General features: G+C 41.6%; 4 protein-coding genes across 4 annotated transcripts; all 4 read left to right on the top strand.

Moving 5' to 3' along the window:
- The first annotated feature begins 241 nt into the window (after nucleotides 1–241).
- LOC138596782 (extracellular calcium-sensing receptor-like) lies at nucleotides 242–3,342 on the top strand. The gene is made up of 6 exons (XM_069668134.1): nucleotides 242–462; nucleotides 543–831; nucleotides 930–1,739; nucleotides 1,829–2,056; nucleotides 2,190–2,313; nucleotides 2,432–3,342. Exons 1-6 carry the CDS (start codon nucleotides 242–244, stop codon nucleotides 3,340–3,342), a joined length of 2,583 nt encoding a protein of 860 aa, XP_069524235.1.
- Nucleotides 3,343–4,535: 1,193 nt separating this feature from the next.
- LOC138596781 (extracellular calcium-sensing receptor-like) lies at nucleotides 4,536–7,680 on the top strand. Its single transcript, XM_069668133.1, has 6 exons — nucleotides 4,536–4,741; nucleotides 4,876–5,161; nucleotides 5,272–6,096; nucleotides 6,178–6,408; nucleotides 6,511–6,634; nucleotides 6,767–7,680. Exons 1-6 carry the CDS (start codon nucleotides 4,536–4,538, stop codon nucleotides 7,678–7,680), a joined length of 2,586 nt encoding a protein of 861 aa, XP_069524234.1.
- Nucleotides 7,681–10,040: 2,360 nt separating this feature from the next.
- LOC138596783 (extracellular calcium-sensing receptor-like) lies at nucleotides 10,041–13,592 on the top strand. The gene is made up of 6 exons (XM_069668136.1): nucleotides 10,041–10,246; nucleotides 10,371–10,668; nucleotides 10,805–11,587; nucleotides 11,674–11,901; nucleotides 12,013–12,136; nucleotides 12,679–13,592. Exons 1-6 carry the CDS (start codon nucleotides 10,143–10,145, stop codon nucleotides 13,590–13,592), a joined length of 2,451 nt encoding a protein of 816 aa, XP_069524237.1. The 5' UTR covers nucleotides 10,041–10,142.
- Nucleotides 13,593–14,504: 912 nt separating this feature from the next.
- On the top strand, nucleotides 14,505–17,534 carry LOC138597419 (extracellular calcium-sensing receptor-like). The gene is made up of 6 exons (XM_069669016.1): nucleotides 14,505–14,704; nucleotides 14,804–15,092; nucleotides 15,184–15,996; nucleotides 16,074–16,301; nucleotides 16,411–16,537; nucleotides 16,615–17,534. The coding sequence occupies exons 1-6, from the start codon at nucleotides 14,505–14,507 to the stop codon at nucleotides 17,532–17,534; spliced, it is 2,577 nt and encodes an 858-aa protein (XP_069525117.1).
- Nucleotides 17,535–23,096: the final 5,562 nt, after the last annotated feature.

The raw sequence follows: 23,096 nt of genomic DNA, 5'->3' as shown, positions 1-23,096 counted from the left end.
AGTTCCTCATGTTTCCTCCTTAAACTTTAATTTACAACTTTCACACTAATGACGTAATCATCTAAAAACAGAGCTCATGTGAAGGACAGCAAAGCGGTCTGACATCATCAAACAGTGATTTGATAAGACGGCCTCGGTCATCATCATTTGCAGAAGTATAAAACTCTTCGCATTAAAGGAGAGACAGGGCTCTTCACAGAGTACAGGTTTTTGTGTGCTTTTGTGTGCTTCTTTGTAACAGATGCATGACTGTGTCTTTGTAATGTTACTCTTTCTGCTTTTAATGGGAGCCATTGGAGCAGAGGAAGACCCTGCACTCTGTAAGATGCTGGGAAACCCTGAGTTTCCTCTGTTATCTAAGGATGGAGATATAACAATTGGAGGAGCTTTCTCCATCCATAGCCAAATCTCGAAGCCTTCCCTTTCTTTTACAGATACTCCAGAACCTCTCACGTGCTCCAGGTACTGTTTGATGTCTCTGTTCTGACTTGTTGATTACTAAAAAGAGTTTAAAAACTCTTTAACTGTTCTTACTCTTTTAGGATAAATTTCGCAGAATTCCATTTTGCTCAAACTATGATTTTTGCCATTGAGGAGATCAACAACAGCAGCTCTCTGCTGCCTAATATTTCAATTGGTTACAAGATATTCGACACCTGTGGTTCTACGCTGCCATCAACTCGTGCAGCGATGGGATTAATGAATGGACAAGAGAAGACTTTGGGAAACAACTGTTCCAGCCAGTCGTCTGTTCATGCCGTCATTGGAGCCTCTGAGTCGTCCTCAACCATTGTGATGCTACAAGTTTTAGGGATATTCCAAGTACCAGTGGTAAATATTCATGATATGTATCTCGTCTGGTACAATTCTGGTATATTTCAGGGCTGTGTATGTGATTATTTTTTTCTTTCCCTCTTTTTCTCTATTAGATCAGCCACTTTGCCACATGTGCCTGCCTGAGTAACAGAAAGGAGTACCCCTCCTTCTTCAGGACCATACCTAGTGACTACTACCAGAGCAGAGCCTTGGCAAAACTGGTAAAGCACTTTGGCTGGACATGGGTCGGGGCAGTTAGGAGCGACAATGATTATGGAAACAACGGCATGGCGACATTTATCACAGCTGCGAGTCAGGAAGGAGTCTGTATCGAGTACTCGGAAGCCATCTCAAGGACCGCTGACCGCAGGGAGCAGGTTGCCAGGGTGGTCGGCGTGATCAAAAGCGGCAGTGCAAGAGTTTTAATCGCCTTCCTTGCCCAAGGCGAGATGAATATTCTGCTTGAAGAAGCTCTGAAGCAGAACTTGACTGGGCTTCAATGGGTGGGCAGTGAGTCCTGGATCACAGCAGGTCATCTGGCCACTAAGAGGTACTCAGGAATCCTGATGGGGTCTCTTGGCTTCGCCATTAGAAAGACAAAGATCAAAGGCCTGCAAGAGTTTCTCTTTCAGGTCAACCCAAGTCAGGACCCTCAGAACAATCTGCTGAGAGAGTTCTGGGAAGCCACATTTGGCTGCCGTTTCCAATCCAGGCTGCGTGGCCAGACCTCGTGCACCGGCTCTGAGAGACTACAGGACATTAACAATCCTTTCACAGATGTGTCAGAGCTAAGGATATCTAACAATGTGTACAAGGCTGTGTATGCTGTGGCTCATGCTCTGCACAATATGTTAGAATGTGGACAAAGTGGTGAAACAGTGAACCATCCGTGTATCTGGAAAGATGATTTAGAGCCCAGACAGGTAAAAGGTTGCCATCATGAGTTAAAGCAATAATTTGAATGACAGTTCCCTGTACTTTAAGCTGTTCACCACAGTTTCTCTGTTGGTAGGTTGTGAAACATCTCCAAGACGTGAATTTCACTCTGAAATCAGAAGAGAGGGAGTATTTTGATGGAAATGGAGACCCTGCAGCGACCTATGAGCTTGTAAACTGGCAGAGAAACCGAGCAGGAGACGTAGTGTTTGTAGCTGTAGGGAACTACGATGCTTCACTACCGAATGGAAAGCAGTTTACCATGGACGGGATAAAGATTACTTGGGCTGCAGAATCCCCAAAGGTTATGTATGCACTACTCATCCTGATGGTTGATTTATATCCATTATATATATATTAACTCGAAGGTTGAAAAGTAAGTACATTTCAGAAGAGCAAAGCTTTTTAATGACTGATGTGTTGTGCTGCTGTTACAGAGGCCGGAGTCTGTTTGCAGTGAGAGCTGTCTGCCAGGTTTCCGGCAGGCTGTGATGAAAGGCAAACCCATCTGCTGTTTCTCCTGCGTCCCCTGTGCTGCTGGAGAGATCAGCAACTCCAGCAGTGAGTAGAAGCTTTCATCACGTCGATGAATCATGTAAAATCAATGCTTTCAGCTATGCTCTGAGAGATTTCCGCTGACAGAATGAGCACATCTCAGTGTTTGGTGTCATTCGTTCAGGTTCTGCTGAGTGTTCCCGCTGTCCAATAGAGTATTGGTCAAATGAAGATCATAGCCAGTGTGTTCTGAAGGTGATGGAGTTCCTTTCTTATGGAGATACCATGGGGGCCCTTCTTGCTTCTTTCTCATTGTTTGGAGCAGGTTTAACACTGCTGGTGTTTTCTGTCTTATTTCGGTTTCGTCACACACCTCTTGTCAAAGCCAGTAACTCTGAGCTGAGCTTCCTGCTGCTCTTCTCCTTGACTCTATGCTTCCTCTGCTCTCTGACCTTCATAGGCCGACCCTCTGAGTGGTCCTGCATGCTGCGCCATACAGCTTTTGGCATCACCTTTGCTCTGTGCATGTCTTGTATCTTAGCTAAAACCATAGCGGTGGTGATTGCCTTTAAGGCTAACAGGCCATCCCGCACAGTTCCTCAGTGTTCAGCTGCACTTCAGAGAACGAGCGTTCTCAGCTGCACTTTACTGCAGGTGTTTGTTTGTTTGCTGTGGTTAACTCTCGCCCCACCTAACCCTTACAAAAATACAGCTCATGCCACTGAAAGAATTATTCTAGAGTGTGACTTAGGTTCATCGATTTGGTTCTGGGTTGTTTTGGGGTATATAGGACTCCTGGCTGTGCTTTGCTTCATCCTCGCTTTTCTGGCTCGAAAGCTGCCTGATAACTTTAATGAAGCCAAATTCATCACCTTCAGCATGTTGATATTCTGTGCAGTCTGGGTCGCTTTCATCCCTGCGTATGTCAGCTCTCCTGGGAAGTTCACTGTAGCTGTGGAGATATTTGCTATTCTGGCCTCTAGCTTTGGGTTGCTTTTCTGTATATTTGCACCAAAATGTTACATTCTACTTTTGAAACCAGAGAGAAATACTAAAAGACATATGATGGGAAGAAACCAATCCAAATCACTTTAAATGATTTGTGCCTTCATCTGAGCGTCAAATTAGTTTCTTTTTCTCTGGATTGTCACTTATTTTTGAAGTTAAATCTGTAGTCATCGATCTTTTCTTTGTTTGTTCAGCCATTGTAGATTACTGTTTACTGGCAATGCTTACAGAAACCAGAAGAGCAGCCGCTTAGCTCCGCCTACCTTCTCTGACAGACTAACCACTGCTGGGTGATGGAAAATGCGTCACTAACTGGGCGCTGCTTGTGATTTTTTCCACGAATGTCGCCACAGACACCCAGTCCACAATAATACTATATACTGCAAATGGCTTTCATCAGTGGACCATAGGCTCAATCACCATTGTGTTACCTCATTCGGTGATAGATAGTGACTTAACAGACATTTATTTCAATTAAATGTTCAAGATTGTTACTTTAACAGTCAAATGTATCCCTCACTTTAAATGTTTGCCCTGGAAAATGTAAACAAAGGCAGGGTGCAGTTAATACCCCCCCGCCAACAGTTTCAGGCATTAAAAACAACTATATAGAAATCATCAGTCTTGTCGCTGATGGTCTGGTTTGCTTTATAGCTCGTATAGAGTAATCAGAATTAATTTCAGTCTGTTTCATGAATAGCGAAAAACTCCTCACAGGAGCTTTAAATGAAAAAATGAGCTGTAAAATTCACAAATTGAATGATATTTGAAATGCAGGACACTTGAAAGGAACTCACTAATGCATGTTTTAGAGCATCAGCATCTTTCAGATTGACTTGGTTTGAGTATGGCTGTTTCCCCAGACAGTGATTTTTCTGTGACGTAACCGATTTGGAAAATAAAGTCCAGCTCCTTGTTAAAAGGTCACACTTCCAGTTTTAGTTTCACTGGGGAGAAAATTCTCAAAAAAAAGTCAAAAAATGTTTCTCATCATTCAGCATGAAATTATAATGGAAAACTGAGATAAAATGTACAATAAAAAAACGGCCTAGATTTCCTGTAAGAATGTGGTTATGACGTAAAAGTCCCTCCTATGGGCCCACTCATTTGTCAGTCACACCACAGGTGCTGTCATTGGTTGAGACGAACACAGTATTCACCTCAGCTGCTCTTACGCCCCAGTGGCTTTGTGAAAAGTGAAGAAAAAAAACCTATAAAATGCTCGGGGTTCAGGGTCTTTATCTTTGGGCCTTGGGCAGTAAATATTGAGGTGAGCAATTATGCTGCTGATAGCAGATCTGCTACTTCTTTCCCTTCTGGCTATCAGAGGAGGGAAGCCTCTGTGTCAAACATATGGGACAAAAGAACTGTCTCAGTTTTCAAAGGAGGGAGACATCAACATTGGAGGCATTTTCTCCTTCCATCAGAATCCAGTCAGGGTCAATCCAGCTCTCCATGTCAACCCAGGGACAATCCAATGTGAAGGGTAAGATTAGGAACGAAAAATATAAACCCTATGACGATATGTGTTGTTTATTCATGTTTTCAATGTAAATCCTCGTGTATCTTTATGTATGTTTTCCTTAAAATCGCACAATATTTTCCATCTCCATTTCTCAGCCTGGACCCAGGTGAGCTTCAGTATGCCTACACTATGATGTTTGCCATAGAGGAGATCAACAACAGCTCAGAGCTGCTGCCAGGAGTCACACTCGGCTACAGGATCTTTGACTCGTGTCCGAGCGTCCCTCTCTCTATCAGGGCTTCGCTAAACCTGATGAATCGGTACGAGAGCGGTGGAGACAGCTGTAGCAAACTCTCCAACGTGCATGCTGTCATTGGGGAAACCACATCCACCTCGACGATAGGCATCGCACGCACCATGGGACCCTTCCATATACCCGTGGTGAGTGTCAGAGGCGTCTATGCTCTCTGCACACCTGTCCATGTATGATTCATGATGCATATTGAAGCAACCTGAGAATGTGCTATGTCTCTGTTTTACGCGTGTTTCAGATCAGTCATTCAGCCACATGTGCATGTCTTAGCAACAGGAGGGACTACCCCTCTTTCTTCAGAACCATACCAAGCGACATCTACCAGAGCCAAGCCCTGGCAAAGCTTGTGAAACACTTTGGCTGGACCTGGGTGGGTGCTATCAGAACTAACAGCGACTATGGGAATGGTGGAATGGCCACTTTTCTTGAAGCAGCAGAGAAGGAAGGAGTGTGTGTTGAGTACTCCCTGGCTATTTACAGAACTGATCCTAGAAAGTGGTTCTTAGAGGTGGTGGAGATTATAAAGAAATCCACCTCTAAGGTGATAGTTGCATTTGCTGATGGCACAGATCTTGATATACTCATAAAAGAGCTTCATGCTCAGAATGTAACAGGCCTGCAGTGGGTGGGCAGTGAAGGCTGGATCACCTATCGCTACATTGCCTCTCCTGTGAACTACGCTGTGGTCCAGGGGGCAGTGGGCTTTGCAGCACTAAACGCTCACATCCCCGGACTGCAGGAGTTCCTAGCTAACAGCAGGCCGTCCATCGCTCAGGGAGATCGGGGGCTGGTGGAGTTGTGGGAGACGGTGTTCAGCTGCACCCTGACTCCCCAAGCAGCGGCTCAAGCTCAGGGTTCAGTCGCAGCGTGCACGGGGAAGGAGTCTCTGTGGGACACAAACACACGCTTCACAGATGTTTCAGACGCCAGCCTGCTGAATAATGTTTACAAGGCCACGTACGCTGTCGCTCATGCATTGCATATGCTGTTTATGTGCAAAGATGGAGAGGGGCCTTTTGAGAACAATACATGTGCTGATAGGAAAAATGTGCAACCATGGAAGGTAATAAATCAGGCATAAATCAACGTGTAACTCTACATGTTACTGAGCATGCACTTAAATGACGTCACTGTTTCTCTGCAGGTGCTGCATTACCTAACGCAGGTCAATTTCACCACTAAGATAGGTGAAAATGTGTTCTTTGATGCTTTGGGTGACCCTGTGGCACGCTACGCACTTGTGAACTGGCAGATGGATGAGACGGGTTATATCCTCTTTGAGACTATTGGTTTCTACGATGCCTCCCAGCCTGAAGGTCAGCAGTTTGAGATGAAAGCAGGTGTGAGTGCCATCTGGGCAGGCGAGAATCTTGAGGTAATTGAATGTAGAAAATGTCCTCATGAGATTTTTTTGATTTATCGTTTAACGTGGTCTGAAATGTGTATAAACGAACAGGAGTGTTTCTTTGTGATGCAGGTGCCAAGGTCTGTTTGCAGTGAGAGCTGCCTGCCAGGAACCCGCCGGGCCTTTGTCAAGGGCAAACCTTTCTGCTGTTTTGATTGCATCACCTGTGCTGACGGGGAGTTCAGCAACAGTACAAGTGAGACAGCTGGATTCCTAGCCTTTACTGTAGCATTCATTGTCTTTCTGTTGGGCAAAATCACTGCCAGCACTTTACTGGCATATCTGAAGATGTGTGTGCTGTACAGCCTAAACATATTTATGCTTTCAGATGCAGTGAAATGTGACAAATGCCCTCCTGAGTACAAGTCCAACGACGGGAGGAATAACTGTGACTTGAAAGCTATAGAGTTCCTCACCTTCAGAGAATTGATGGGTATTCTGTTGGTCACTTTTTCTGTCTTTGGTGCCTGCCTGGCGATGACTATGGCCCTGATATTTTTCCACTATAGGCAGACTCCTATTGTCAGGGCCAACAACTCTGAGCTGAGCTTCCTGCTGCTCTTCTCCTTGACTCTGTGTTTCCTGTGCTCTCTGACCTTCATCGGCCGGCCCTCCGAGTGGTCCTGCATGCTGCGACACACAGCGTTCGGCATCACGTTTGTCCTCTGTATCTCTTGCATTCTTGGGAAAACAGTAGTTGTATTAATGGCCTTCAAAGCGACGCTCCCAGGCAGTATTGTGATGAAATGGTTCGGGCCTGCACAGCAGAGACTCAGCGTTCTGGCTTTCACTCTCATACAGGTTTTAATTTGCATCCTGTGGCTGACAATAAATCCTCCCTTTCCCTTTAAAAATATGAAACACTATAAGGACAAGATTATCCTCGAGTGCGCACTGGGCTCTCCTGTCGGGTTTTGGGCTGTGTTAGGATACATTGGACTCTTAGCCCTCCTGTGTTTTATACTCGCTTTTCTGGCTCGAAAGCTGCCTGATAATTTCAATGAAGCTAAATTTATCACCTTCAGCATGCTGATATTCTGTGCAGTCTGGATCACCTTCATCCCTGCCTACGCCAGCTCTCCTGGGAAGTTCACTGTAGCTGTGGAGATATTTGCTATTCTGGCTTCAAGTTACGGGATGCTGTTTTGTATTTTTTTGCCCAAGTGCTACATTATTTTATTAAAGCCCGAGAACAATACAAGGAAACATTTGATGAGCAAAGCGGCCCCAAAATCCCTTTGAGCTGTATAATAAATCATACCAACATATTTATATTATCATATATTTGCTATTTATCTAATTATCTTGTTACATATATACATTTCTGAAATAATGTAATTTTAGTGGTCACATACACTACAAGTTTAATTAAAGAGCCGACTCTCTAGCTTAAATGTAAAAGCAGTTTATAACTCTCCACTAAAACATCCCTGGTGTTACATATCAGTAACCAAGATGTCTTGAAAATGTATTTCACTGATTAAGTTTACTGCGATTAATGAATAAGAACAAAACCTGGAAAAGATTTAGAAATGTATTTTCCCATATAACAGTCTCAGAAATAAATTGTCAGCCTTAAATGTTTATTGTCACATATACAAGGATTCCCAAGTATTTTGATTTTTTTTTTCATAAAATATATATTAAGAAAACAAATAAAATTGAAATACTATACAAAACTTCTTTGTGTCTTTGTGTTGTTTCTCACCATCATAAAAGATGAACTTAATTAACGCCACAGTAGTTCCATATCAAAGTAGAAAACTGTGAAAATGTCAGGAAACTACTGACCAACACTGAATTGTTGAGCAGAACACATAAGGGAATTCATACTTTTAGAAGCAGTCAGTGTATATATAAGTTTATGATGCAATGCAGCAGATCTGACTGAATACTGATCTGTTTAAACCACTCTGAAGCCCACAGCAATGTATACTTTAAGTGCTCTCTACCCTGTGTACAAACAATTAAAGGGTCATGAGTGAGGCCCATACACATGAGAGTGACCTAAAAAGACTCTCTAAGGATACAAAAAATAGGCATAGATTAAGAATACAGTATTCTGCCGCCATAATGTTCAAATCTTTATCATGGGAAACGTTTTGCAAGGCACAATGCATCTTCTCATCTAATAACATATTAAGGTTAAGCCCTAAAACTTTTTCGAGGCACCTCCCACCGTCAAGCTGCCTTGTGGGTACAAATTGGTAAAACATCACTGCTGTAATATTAGTTGTTATGATGCTCCAGGATGTATAAATAACAGGGTAAGCTTTGGGCTATATTAAGGCACACATGATGCATACCTGAATGGTATACATGCTTGCCTATCTCTCAAGCTGGATAGAGAGGGTATCGAAATGCACTGTTCTCACAGTATGTTAACCTGTGATGGTCGGACCTATAAACACATTTTCTATTTAAAAAGAGCACTGTGTGGATAAACAATAAGGCCCACTGATCATCTACATGTGGTCTTAAACATTTACAAATTCTCTTTAGGGATAGCTAAAATGTGATGTGTTTATTTTCCACTGTAGTTCAGGGTTTACCGATACTGATATTCCCTAAAACTTGGGAGCCTTAGAAACAGCTGTAATAGTTGATATACAAAAACTGTTGTTCACCAATTGACCATCTTGAACTGAGTTCATTGATTTCTTCATCTAAACCATCAACCTGTCTCTAAGACCTATCCCTACTAGACTGCTTTAGACAATCTTACTCTTTGTAAGTACTCTTTATTCAGGCACATTAGCCATCTTTACACTGATATTTAACCTTTGTAGAAGATCCTTGAGAAAGAAGTTGCCAATAAGTTATTTGACTACCTACATAGCAATTGTTTGAGGTTTTTCAGTCAGGATTACAAATACATCTAAGAACAAAGGCAGCATTGATGACTTCAAAATGATCCCCTGATTGCTGTTAAGACAGGATCTCATGCACTCAACTTGACACAATATACCATCACTTCCTAGTACAGAGACTGACATGCTTGATTGGCTTCTGCATCAAGCTGAATTAAACCCTATTTATTGGATCATTTAACTATTTTAGGCATGCCAAAGTAAGTTCTGGAGTTCCACAAGGTTCAGTACTAGGACCCATTAAATTTCATCTTATGCTTCCTTTAGATACCATAATACCATAATGAGCAAATGCACCTTTTTATTTTTGCAGATGACAACCATTATACTTAACAATGAAGCCAAGTGTATCCGCTTCAAAGTTGCCCCTAAAAAAACGAACAAACAAAAAATGATATAAATTAAAAACAGTACTGTTTAGGCATTTCTGTGAGCCCAAGTAGCCCAAGCATTTAAATAAAATTAAGCAATTGTATATTTTTATATTTGTATATTTAAGAATTAATTGTGCCTCTTTAGAGCTAAAATATTTAAGCTTTTGTTCAGCACAGTTGAATATACTGGTAATGTGCATATTTATTATCTCAGCCATGCATTCTCTCTGTGGACCCACAGTGGGCTATTATGTTGCATGTGTAATTTTTTACACTGCTTCAAAATGTATAAATACCAGTGGAAGCTTTTGATTTAGCTCTATTAGACAGTATGGCATCCACACAGGGGTGGTTAGAGAAGGGTTGGGCACTATTACAGCTGTTGTCGGTTGTGTCTGCCTCTCAGGCTGAGAAGCCGGAGTGCAGGCGTAGAGGGGATCTTGAATACCCCCAGCTTTCTATGGATGGGGACATTATGTTGGGGGGAATCTTCTCTTTCCACAGCCGCTGGAAAGAAGGAAAGGAGACCTACTCACACAAACCACTGCCACTGCAATGTACCAGGTAAATGATAACATTAAAATCTAAGGTTATATAACTGAGTATCAGAATAGGAAATATGTCTTATGTGGATCATTATTGTTTCTTTTTCAATGAAGTTTCACAATTTTTAACTGTCTGCATGAAGGTTGAATTTCAGAGGGTTCCAGTACACCCAGGCTATGCGCTTTGCCATAGAGGAGATTAACAACAGCAAAGACCTACTTCCCGGCATCTCTCTGGGCTATAAGATCTACGATTCATGTGGCTCCATTGCCAGAGCTGTGAAAGTCGCACTGGCTTTGGCTAATGGTAATGATATGGTATCTTCACCCTCTGAGCAACCATGTACAAGACCCGCCCAAGTGCAGGCCATCATGGGAGAGACCTTTTCATCTCCTTGCATGGCTATAGCTACTGTCATTGGACCCTTTCGTGTTCCTCTGGTGAGTAAAATTGTTGATGTTGAAATTATGTGTGAAAAGTATGTTCTTCCTGACGGTCTCAGCAAAAGGTGTTCAAAAATCTTAATGTGCTTTGTAAATGTTCTGTATCTTAGATTCCATCTCCTTCTTATTTTAGATCAGCCACGCTGCTACTTGTGCGTGTCTCAGTGATAAAACCAAGTACCCATCCTTCCTCAGAACAATACCCAGCGACTACTACCAGAGCAGAGCCCTGGCCCAGTTAGTGATGCACTTTGGTTGGACTTGGGTTGGAGCTGTTAGAACAAACGATGATTATGGCAACAATGGCATGGCCATATTCACAGCCACCGCTCAGCAGCTGGGCATTTGTCTAGAGTACTCTGTATCTGTGTTTAGAACAGACCCACCAGACAAAATACAAATGATAATTGACATTATCAAGGCTTCCACTTCCAAGGTGATTGTCGCTTTTCTCTCTGCCACGGATATGCACATGCTAACAAACAAGTTGTCTCACCACAACTTGACTGGGTACCAATGGGTGGGCAGCGAGGGCTGGATCTTTGACTCCCAAATCGCAGCCACTGGTGGGCGTCATATTCTGGATGGTGCTATCGGCCTGTCCATCCCTAAAGCACATGTGAGTGGCATGAGAGAGTTCATGCTGGATGTCAAGCCGTTAAATTTGTCTAGTAATGAAATGTTTACAGAGTTTTGGGAGACATTATTCAGCTGTACGTTCAAGAAGACAGAGAATCGGAGAGAATGTTCTGGACATGAAGATCTGACTGAAGTGCAAAACAGCTTCACTGATATGTCTCTCATGCCTATCTTTAACAATGTCTACAAAGGAGTGTATGCTGTGGCCCATGCACTTCATAAGATTCTCAGCTGTAATAAAACATGCAACAACAAAGTGAAGCTTGATCCTTTTACGGTGAGTTGAACACCAAGAATTTTAGTGTAACAGTTTGTTCTGTTGAGACAATAGATAATGTGCTTCATGGATGCAAATCTTCTCAGATTTTACAGCAAATACAAAAGATTCAGTTCAAAACAAAGGAAGGAGATGAGGTATACTTTAATGAGAACGGAGACCCACCAGCAAAGTATGAAATAATAAACTGGCAGCCAACAAGAAGTGGCGCAGTGGACTTTGCCATCGTTGGTCTTTATGATGCGTCTTTACCTGCAGACAAGCAGCTGATTCTGCAGAATAAGTCTTTAATTTGGGCACAGAACTCAAAAGAGGTAACCTCCAACGGAATATCTAAATTTACAATGGAATAAGTTACTCATAATGTTTTGTTTTGATGCATCAAAGATACAATTAAATACATCTTTCTCATTTTGTTTAAGCAGGTTCCTTTGTCAGTTTGCAGTGAGAAATGCCCCCCAGGCTCTCGCAAGGTTCTACAGAAGGGAAAGCCTGTCTGCTGCTATGACTGTTTGAGATGTGCAGAGGGAGAAATAAGCAACATTGCAGGTGTGGTATTATTTAATGCAACGTAGAATACATGTTTAAATGTTGTCAGGTTCAAGTCATAGAATTGCTTCATTCCTTAAGCATGGGGGGAGTTCCTGCAGGGATCATAGAGTAATTTTAAAGTATTTTTTTAAGCAACCAAAAGTCAATATCGCTACATCAAAAATCAATATATATTTTTGGTTTGTTCTTAATAATGTTTTGGCCTTTTATGCCTTAATTTAGAGAGAGAGATCAGTGGATAGTGTAGGAAACAGGGGATGACACGTGGCAAAGAGCTGAGGGTGGAAGTCGAACCCCAGGCCGCTGCATCGAGGACTGCAGCCTCTGTATATGGGATGTGGTGCCAATTAACCGCTAGGCTAAACCAACGCCCCCAAATATCTATATTTGAATGATCAGTTCCCCTAACTCAAATACATTCAAAATAATTCCAAAGTCAGTGTCTACATAGAAATGAATACTGAATAGAACACTTTTTTGTAGAGACAATAGAGACCAAAAAACAAATACTTAACAACTGCTTCAATATTATCTTACAGATTCTATCACCTGTCAGCAATGCGACCCTGACTACTGGTCAAACGAGAGAAGAGACGCCTGTGTAAAGAAGGAGGCCGAGTTTCTCTCATATAAAGAGATCCTGGGAGCACTGCTCACTTCAGCCTCCCTATTTGGAACATGCTTGACTGCTGTTGTCGCCTTTGTTTTCTTCAGACACAGGCAGACTCCTATTGTCCGAGCCAACAACTCTGAGCTGAGCTTCCTGCTGCTCTTCTCCTTGACTCTGTGTTTCCTGTGTTCTCTGACCTTCATCGGCCGGCCCTCCGAGTGGTCCTGCATGCTGCGACACACAGCATTCGGCATCACATTTGTCCTCTGTATCTCTTGTGTTCTGGGAAAAACGATTGTGGTTTTAATGGCCTTTAGGGCGACACTTCCAGGCAGTAATGTGATGAAATGGTTCGGGCCTGCACAGCAGAAACTCAGCGTTCTGGGCTTCACTCTTGTACAAATAGTCATATGTATCCTCTGGTTAACCATCTCTCCTCCTTTTCCCTTTAAGAATTTTAAAGACTTCAAGGACAAAATCATACTGGAGTGTGCTTTGGGCTCAGCTGTGGGCTTTTGGGCTGTACTTGGGTACATAGGACTTCTGGCCATGTTGTGCTTTTTTCTCGCTTTTCTGGCTCGGAAGCTGCCTGATAATTTCAATGAAGCCAAATTCATCACTTTCAGCATGCTGATATTCTGCGCTGTATGGATCACCTTCATCCCAGCATATGTCAGCTCTCCTGGGAAGTTCAGCGTTGCTGTGGAGATATTTGCTATTCTGGCTTCAAGTTTTGGATTGCTCATTTGTATTTTTATTCCAAAATGTTACATTATCTTACTGAAGCCAGAGAGGAATACTAAAAGGAATATGATGGGGAAGGGGGCCCCAAAATCACTGTGAAAAATACAAATAAAATGATGGAAAAGGCCTTTGAGTGTCTAATTTTTCTCCTCCTCATTTAAATGAAGACCTGCAGTAATGTTTCTGTGACTTTTTATTTATCAATCCTTCCATTATCTATACTGCTTATCCTGTTCAGGGCCACGGGGGGGCTGGAGCCTATCCCAGCTGTCATTGGGCGAGAGGCGGGATACACCCTGAACTGAACACATTCAATTCAATAAGCTTTATTGGCATGACTGTAACAGTTACAATATTGCCAAAGCATCATGTAATTATACAAATAGCAGGGTCGCGGGGGGCTGGAGCTTATCCCAGCTGTCATTGGGCGAAGGGCGGGGTACACCCTGGATTGGTCGCCAGTCAATCACAGGGCCGACACATAGAGACAGACTTTCGCACTCATACCCACACCTATGGGCAATTTAGAGTCACCATTTGAAGTAATAATCAATATAATAATTATAATAATTCATAATTCACACCTATGGCAATTTAGAGTCACCAGTGAACCTGGTGAGCATGTCTTTGGACTGTGGGAGGAAGCCGGAGCACCCGGAGGCATGCACGGGGAGAACATGCAAACTCCACACAGAAAGGTCCACTTCCCCTGAACCAGGAACAACCGCACCATGTAATTTAAGATACAATTATATTAACCAACATATATCGCACAGGAAGCATGAGAAAATGCACAAGCTCAACCTTATCTGTTGCTGATTTTATAATATTTAATGCAGCTTCAAAAGAATAAAATCCAGTTTGACGGACAAAAACATCTTGTTTTGTTTCCTCTGCTCTCCTGAGGCCTGAGTTCAACCATGACAACTTGCCCCTTGTTGTTGAACCTGTATAAAGCCCTGCAATCACCTGTACAGCTGATTGGCCCGGCCTGAGGTGCAGAGCAGAGCTATGCCATTGTTGAGGCTGCTCCTCTTGGTTCTGCTATCAGGAGAGGGAGACTCTGTGTGCCGACTGCAAGGCTCAGCACAACCACCTGAACTGGCCCAAGATGGTGACCTTGTTATCGGAGGCATTTTTTCATTTCGCACGGGGCAGATTTATGTAGTTGACTCGTTCCAGACAGTTCCAGCTGTGCGTAAATGCAAAAAGTATGTCTTGTTTGATGTGGATATTTATGGTTTGTTATGTACTGTATTTGCGACACTAACATATACATGTATTTACCATTCTGTGTTTCACCACCACAGCTTTAACTTCAGAGAATTCAAATTTGCTCAAACTGTGATATTTGCTATAAATGAGATCAACAAAAACCCTGATATGCTCCCTCACGTTAAACTGGGCTACAAGATGTACAGTATCTGTGGAACAATGGACATACTGCGAGCTGCTCTGGCTCTGGTGAGCGGAGTGAAGGGAGAAGTCAGTGACAGCAACTGCACTAAAACTGACACGGTACGAGCTATCCTGGGACATTCAGGCTCGAGACCGACTATTGCATTTGCTCCTGTTGTTGGAAGGTTTCATATACCCGTGGTAAGTCGGCAACGGTTGCATTTAACTAAATGTTGACTCTGCAAGATGCTATTTGATGCTGCTACTAAGATGTTTGTATGCTTGTCTGCAGATCAGCCACTTTGCCACCTGTGCCTGCCTGAGCAACAGGAAAGAGTATCCCACTTTTTACAGAACTATTCCCAGCGACTACTACCAGAGCAGAGCCCTGGCAAAGCTGGTCAAACACTATGGTTGGACCTGGATCGGGGCTATAGCTGTGGATAATGAATACGGCCTTAACGGCATAGCTGCTTTTATCCAAGCTGCGCAAGAACTAGGAGTGTGCATCGAGTATTCTGAAGCATTTTCATCCTCACATCCACCTGAAAGGCTGCAGAAACTGATTGAGATTATCAAACACGCAACGTCCAAAGTGATCATGGCTTTTGTGTCTCACAGAGAAATCAAGTTGCTTGCAAAAGAGTTGCACAAACAGAACATTACGGGACTGCAGTGGGTGGGCAGTGACGCCTGGGTCACGGATCACTCTCTGACTGACAGCGAGGGGCACGGCATCCTGGTGGGCTCGCTCGGCTTCGCTGTCAGCAGAGCTAAGATCCCCGGGCTGGAGGAGCACCTGAGGCAGCTCCACCCCTCGCAGTTTCCCGACAGTGAGTTTGTCAGGGATTTCTGGGAAGAAGTGTTCGACTGCGCTCTGAATGAAACTGCAAACACACAGAGAAAGCCGTGCAGCGGCACGGAGAGCTTGCAAAACATCGACTCGCAGTTCACTGATGTGTCCGAGCTGAGATTCACTAATAATGTGTACAAGTCTGTGTATGCAGTGGCTCATGCTCTCGACAACATGATGAAATGTGAGGAGGGTAAAGGGCCTTTTACTAACGGCACCTGTGCTGACAGGAAACACATTCAGCCATGGCAGGTGAGGATCCACCGTTTAAGTTTGACAAAGTTATAACAGCACGAATCACTGCCACTTAACGTCATGTCTTTACTAAGGTTTTACAGTATCTGGACAATGTGAATTTCACCACCCAGGAAGGGGAAAGAGTGTATTTTGACAGTAATGGAGACTCACTGGCGAGATACGAACTTGTTAATCTACAAATGACGAACAAGGGAACAATGGAGGGGGTAACAGTTGGCATTTATGACGCTTCTCTGCCAGAGAGTCACCAGTTCATCACAAATAACACCCCGGTTATCTGGGGGAATGGGCGAACAGAGGTAAAGCAGACTGATGTTATATGTATTATATATTTCTGCTGCCAATCTAAATCTACATGTTATACAGATTCCATTAAAATGTGTTTATAATTCTCTTGTGTGTGTTTAGGAGGCGCCTGTGTCAGTGTGCAGTGTGAGCTGTCTCCCGGGGACTCATAAGGTGCTACAGAAAGGGAAGCCAGTCTGCTGCTATGATTGCATCCTATGTCCGTTAGGCGAGATCAGTAATATAACAGGTATGCAACAGAATATATAACACGTAACGTCATAACAGAACTTACAACATAATACATATTGTTTTTTTGTTTGGCAGATTCAATCATCTGTATGAAGTGTCCGCCTGCATACTGGTCTAACAAGCAGAGAGACGCCTGCATCCCCAAAGTGATCGAATTCTTGGCGTATAATGAAATCCTAGGAACACTGTTAGCCTTATTTTCCTTGCTGGGAGTTTTCCTTACTATGATCACGACATTAGTCTTCTACTGCCACAAAGAAACCCCTCTAGTCCGAGCCAATAACTCTGAGCTGAGCTTCCTGCTGCTCTTCTCCTTGACTCTGTGTTTCCTGTGCTCTCTGACCTTCATCGGCCGGCCCTCCGAGTGGTCCTGCATGCTGCGACACACAGCATTCGGCATCACGTTTGTCCTCTGTATATCATGTGTGCTTGGGAAAACATTAGTTGTATTGATGGCCTTCAGAGCGACACTTCCAGGCAGTAATGTGATGAAATGGTTCGGGCCTGCACACCAGAGACTCAGCGTTCTGGGCTTCACCCTCATACAGGTCTTAATCTGCATCCTTTGGCTGACAATAAACCCTCCCTTCCCTTTCCAGAACATGACACACTACAAAGAGAAGATTATACTGGAGTGTAATCTGGGCTCAGCGGTAGGGTTCTGGGCCGTGTTAGGATACATTGGACTCTTAGCATTACTGTGTTTTGTACTCGCTTTTCTGGCTCGGAAGCTGCCTGATAATTTCAATGAAGCTAAAGTCATTGCCTTCAGCATACTGATATTCTGTGCAGTCTGGATCACATTCATCCCCGCTTATGTCAGCTCACCTGGGAAGTTCACTGTAGCTGTGGAGATATTTGCTATCTTAGCGTCCACTTATGGGCTACTTTTCTGCATTTTTTTTCCAAAATGTTTTATAATTTTGTTCAGACCGGATCAGAACACAAAGAAACACATCATGGGAAAGACATCGCATAATGATATACATTATTAACAAGTGTATCTTCTCTCTCTTTGATCCAGTGTAACCAAAATGTAATCTGTGCATCTTTTTCTGTTTTTTTGATCAATAAATAATTAATTCAAGTTTGTTGTGTCTGTGTGTTGCTTATACACATGCATAAAGCAACACAACCTCTCTGCAACTAGAAATATATAATAAAGCTTCTGACACTTTAAGATATAAGCTATGTTTGGAATATTTTACTGTATTCGTTCTATAATTAAGAAAGGGCACTATTTAACAAGGGCACTCTTTCATGTTAGTGTTGATTAAGATTGGCGAAATGATCTTGTTTAGGAGTGATGTATCACAGTCAGGAGTGTTCGGTGGTCCTACAGATGAGATGGACATTATACACAGCTGAGGTTTTCCCAATGCTCTTGCTTAAACCCCATCCCAAAGGTATATTTAATTAAGTCTATCAAGTTTATAGTTAACGCCATGACAACCCAGTGGTATACCAGTGTTACACAGTGGACGGTGTTACACATAGCATCATCAGCAACAATATGCAGTATAGTTATATAGTGATTTAGTCATAGCAATGAATGAGCAAGTTGATATGAGCAATATTTTGTGATTCCAAGGGCCCTCAGATAACACAAAAACTACAGATACAACTTCAAAAATAAGTGAAAATCCAAAGACAAAGAAACAAATCCGACGCTCAGATGAAGGCAAACGAGCGAGGAAAATCAAGAGTTAGAACCAGAGCCAACCGTGGACGTCACACATGCAACGCTGTCTGGATATTTGGGAAGTGTGCTCCTGCAATTACCGTTTATCCCCATAGGTGCCAAAGACAATAAAATTAAGATCTTTGAGATTACATCTTTAAATTCAATGTTTTTATGACACTGAGCTCAAAAAGTGATTTTATGAACAGGACTGTCAAGGTTATGTAGCTTCTTCTATTGAGACCAGCACAGTGGAGAACATTTGATCAGGAGTAAATGTGGTATTGATCCAGTCCAAAGTAGAGTTGCCCTCTGGACGTGGAGTCTCTAGCAAGGGCACTAGGAAGTGCACACTTGCTCCCACAGTCATAAACTATTTATGGCAGAGTAGGAGTGTAAACATTATGCAAAAATCACAATGTCATATTTGCACTTATATCATACTCAAAGTATGCAAGCTGCACAGACGGCACGTTCTGCCCTTTTCAATAAAGTTACTGTTGAAAGAAATGTTGGCTGTAATTTTTTAAAGCTTTTTAATTACTTCAATAAAGTTTAAGTCTCCCTTTTTGTATACGAGAGGTTTACATTGTTCCAATTCTATCATACATACTGTATGCTACTCACATGCCAATATAAACACAGAATGAGTAATTAGTCCCTGTAATCATTCTTTCTGTCAGCACTTTTTTAAAGATAACTGTTTTGTCCATTTAGCTTTATTTTATAGGACAGCAAGAGAGAGTCAGGAAATACGGGGAAAAGAGAGAGGGGGTGACATAAAGCAAAGGGCCGAGGACTTGAATCAAAGCCTGAGCTGAAGCAGTGAGGGCTCAGCTTCTGGGGCGCATGCTTGACAAAGTGAGCTACCTTGCCATATCCTGCTAATACTTGCCCTTTATGTGAGTACACTAAATATTTGGGTTAAAATGAATCTAATGTTTCATCTAAACCTCAGTCAGTCTAAGGAGTCTTAGCAGATCGCTGGTTTATCTGCAGTGTTGGGATAATTGATTTGTCAGCACCTTATACTGTATTACCAGAGCAGGATTATGTAAAGCAAAACTGATTCAGAACACTAAATGACCTCAAAAAGATCAGAAGAAAGTTTTATGAAGAATTGAATAACACCGATGAAAGTGAGAAAGTTTGATAGAACTATTACAACATGTCTCTGATGTGTGTGAATAAAGCCTAAGGCCTGAACACAGCCCCAGATCTCCCCTGACCTTTATTAAAAAAACACATTTGCTTTGACACTGATGCTCTCAAGTTCAAAAATACAATGATGCAACACAGAGAAAAACAAGACTAAAGAAATAACAGTGTACAAGTCCCCATCTGTTGTATCTCTTGACTTTATTACCCAGAGGCTTGACTCCATTGGGAGAGCTTCATCGGGGCCCCGGACGCAGACTCCAGAGATTAACAATGGAGATTGCTTCATCCTTTCACAAAACAACAGGAACAACAGCTGGCATATTGCCTCAAGCTGAAAGGATAGGTCTATATTAATGAACACCTGTGTCACAACATGCACATGTTGCATCTCAAATCAATTAAGGCTTTGTTTTGATCTCTCTCTTCCTCCTGTGTTTTCGGCTCCTCTTCGCCATTGTGTCCCCTTGACAGCAATCTCAATTAAATGTATCTTAAACTGTTTGACACAACTAAGTGATAATGTTTCAGACTGCTAACGTGAAGAATGTGAAGGCCCTAAAACTCCTGTCAAATTAACAAAAAACATGCAATTTTGCAGTATGATGATGTAACCTGCAACCATGTTGGTGCAGGCCAGGCCTGCATGACACCATAAGAGGAACACTCAAGCATTGATATGCAATTTTCATCTGATTTATCCTTAAAGTAGATTTTTTTTTCATCACTTAAAACTTTAAATAAAAAGTGAAAGGGCTTTTTTTCTTCTGTACGAGGGCCGTCTTCATTTTACAGTAACAGAAGCTGTACAATCCTACACGTTAGTGGTAATGAACTTTAACCTTCATGAAACAGCTGATTTTAGAATATTTGAGCTGCATCGCCCACTTGACCTGCTGCCCACAGAAGAGATACATGCAGCAGGTAAACTGCACCGGTTACAAAGTTTTGAGGGGTTTCTACACACTACGCTTGACCAACACATACTGTGTAATAAAAGTTCACTCAATAATTATTTAACAACCTGAGAGACTACCCCGAAGAAACACTGGAAATTCTATAACTTAACTAGTAGCAGATGTTTGGAAAAAGTATTTAAAATGCCTACTAACTCCATGTTTTTAAACAGCTTAACAGAAGCTGTTTATGACCCCTCTTATTTTGGGGATATATGTCAAGTAAGTATGCCTACTAGTATTCTTTGATTGTTGTAAATCACACCCCTGATTTTTCTTTCCCTGGGGTCACCACCTGATTTGTTTTACACAGCAGGTCCATGGACATGGGGGGAGACATAAACTGGGGTGAAAAGGCCTCAGCAGTGTATAAAGAGAGCCACAGGGGCAGTGTTTAAGAGGACACGATTAAACCAGTGGGCAGAGGGTGATCAAAGATGAGACGAACTGTACAGGTGGTAAGAGACAACTCTGGCCCCTCAGACATTTTTTTGGGGAGTTTCCAGATACCAGTGGTAACATTTGTACTTCTTTTGTGTATATAAGTATATATGTATATATATATATATATATATGTCTTAAGTGATCTGTAATGATTTGTTTCTCTAAATGTCTTCTCAGCAACATGAGCAAGCGGAGTTTCTTTCATTCTTCCAAACTATTCAAAGTGACCTCCACAAGAGCAGAGTCCTGGCAAAGCTGGCCTAGCAATGCAGCTGGGCCTGAGTCTGGGCAATAAGTAACAGAAACGGAGACTGTTTAAAAAAAATGGATCCCATCATTGATACAAGCTGCACACAGAAGATGGGGTGTTCATACATTATTACCAGGCATTTAAGCAAACAGGTCCTTGACACGGCAATTCATGGGGAATGAGGGACCATCGATCTTACAGGATGTTACCAGGATGCTGCCACAGTTGGTGTTTTTGATGCTTGTCTGCCTCCTCACGACTGCTTTATGATGAATAGCATGAAGATAGTGAAGGGAGATTAAAGTTATATGGTATATTTATATATTCCAGTCATTTGTAAAGCCATAATGCAAACAACAATCACTGAATGTTTCTCTTTTCATATTTCATGGGAAAATATTAATGAATACTGTCTTTCACTTCCAGTAAACTCTACTCTACTCTATTTTCAGGGCCAGTACTCATAAGCTGAGCTTACCACAGCTCCTCTCAGTGAATCTGTTTCCTGTGTTCTCTGACCTCCATCCTTCTGCCTTCTGAGTGTTTTATACCTGAGACCAACTTGTGTTTTTATAACAGGACACCTTCCATGTCATAGTAGTAAGATTTAAATGTGAAATGTTTAAATATTCCATGGAGTAACTTGAAATATTTCACATTATAACAAGTAAAAAAATATATTGTGTTAACAGGTTTACTGATTAAACAAGATGTTGATTTGACTGTTGTAATAGAGAGAAAAAGACTTGTTAAAACAATAAAATTTTTACTTAATAACTTGATGCTGAATTGTTTGTCTTTAAAGCTCCTGTGAGGAGTTTTTTACTGGTTATGAAACAGACTGAAATTAATTCTGATTACTCTATATGAGCTACAAAAGCAAACCAGACCATCAGTGACAAGATTGATTATTTCTATATAGTTATCTTTAATGCCTGAAGCTGCTGGCGGGGGGTATGTGTCAGACGAAGCGATTAACTGCACGCTGCCTTTGTTTACATTTTACAGGGCAACTATTTAAAATGAGTGATACATATGACTGTTAAAGAAAGCAGGATGAGATTTTTTGTTAAAAAGAGGTACGGCTTTGTCCACAGGGGGCGCCAAAATCAACCCAAACCAAAAGTTCCTCACATGAGCTTTAAGCATATAAAGGTCAAACACATAGCGTACATGATGATGTGATTCCTGTCTTTTTAAAACATGCCTCTTGTTATATATTTTCAAAAATATGTCTTTTCCGATTTTGCAAAGGAATCCATCTTCCTTCTGCATTATCAGTATCCCAATAATAAAGAGGTTGTAATTCTGTCCATAAAAAATAATTATAAATCAATTAGCTTGATATTATTTTGAGTATCCCCAATCATCAACATAAATTTCTTTTATATCTTTCACACCACTGCATATATAAATTATATATATGTTTTCAAGTTTATTATGATAAATTATTTTCCTCCTTTTTAAATGACTTTAATGGGAAAAAATGAAATAATTGGCAGGTAAAAAAGTGCGCTAGGTATTTTCTTCTTTCTTCCAAAGTTTCTTCCAAAATTGACAATTTTACATCAACATTTAACATAATTTTTGGTTGATAATATAAATTCTGCATTCATTTTTTAAACTCCAGGCCATGTGGTCTTATCATTGCCTCTTTTTTAGCAGCTTTTTTTTTATTTTTTTGTCTTTCTTTGTTAAAGCATCATTAGTGTTGGATTAGGTATAACTTTAATTTAATTAAAAATAATTTGTATGAAATATCTTCCAGGTAATATAAAATTTGTAATGTATTTTACTTCACAAATCTGAGAAGACAGAAAACAAGATAATGACATGGCAGCAGAGCGGGAGGATAAAAGGATCACATGACGTCAATTTTGTTACCTGCTTAGATATTTAAGTTTCTTGGTCACCAATGTGAAAAATACATTGTTTCATTGACCAAATGGTTTCCGTGGCCATCGGTGAAACAGCAAACAGAGCTTTAACCAAACCTCATGCATACCAGTGTCTTCACTTGCCTCCATGCTTTTATAATTCATTCAGCACTTAAAATTAAATTTAAAAA

The sequence above is a fragment of the Semicossyphus pulcher genome, unplaced genomic scaffold, assembly GCF_022749685.1.
Source record: "Semicossyphus pulcher isolate SPU_LCO1_2020_fin unplaced genomic scaffold, fSemPul1.0.p SCAF_19, whole genome shotgun sequence".
Lineage (NCBI taxonomy): Eukaryota > Metazoa > Chordata > Actinopteri > Labriformes > Labridae > Semicossyphus > Semicossyphus pulcher.
This window is presented reverse-complemented; position numbering and strand designations above follow the sequence as displayed.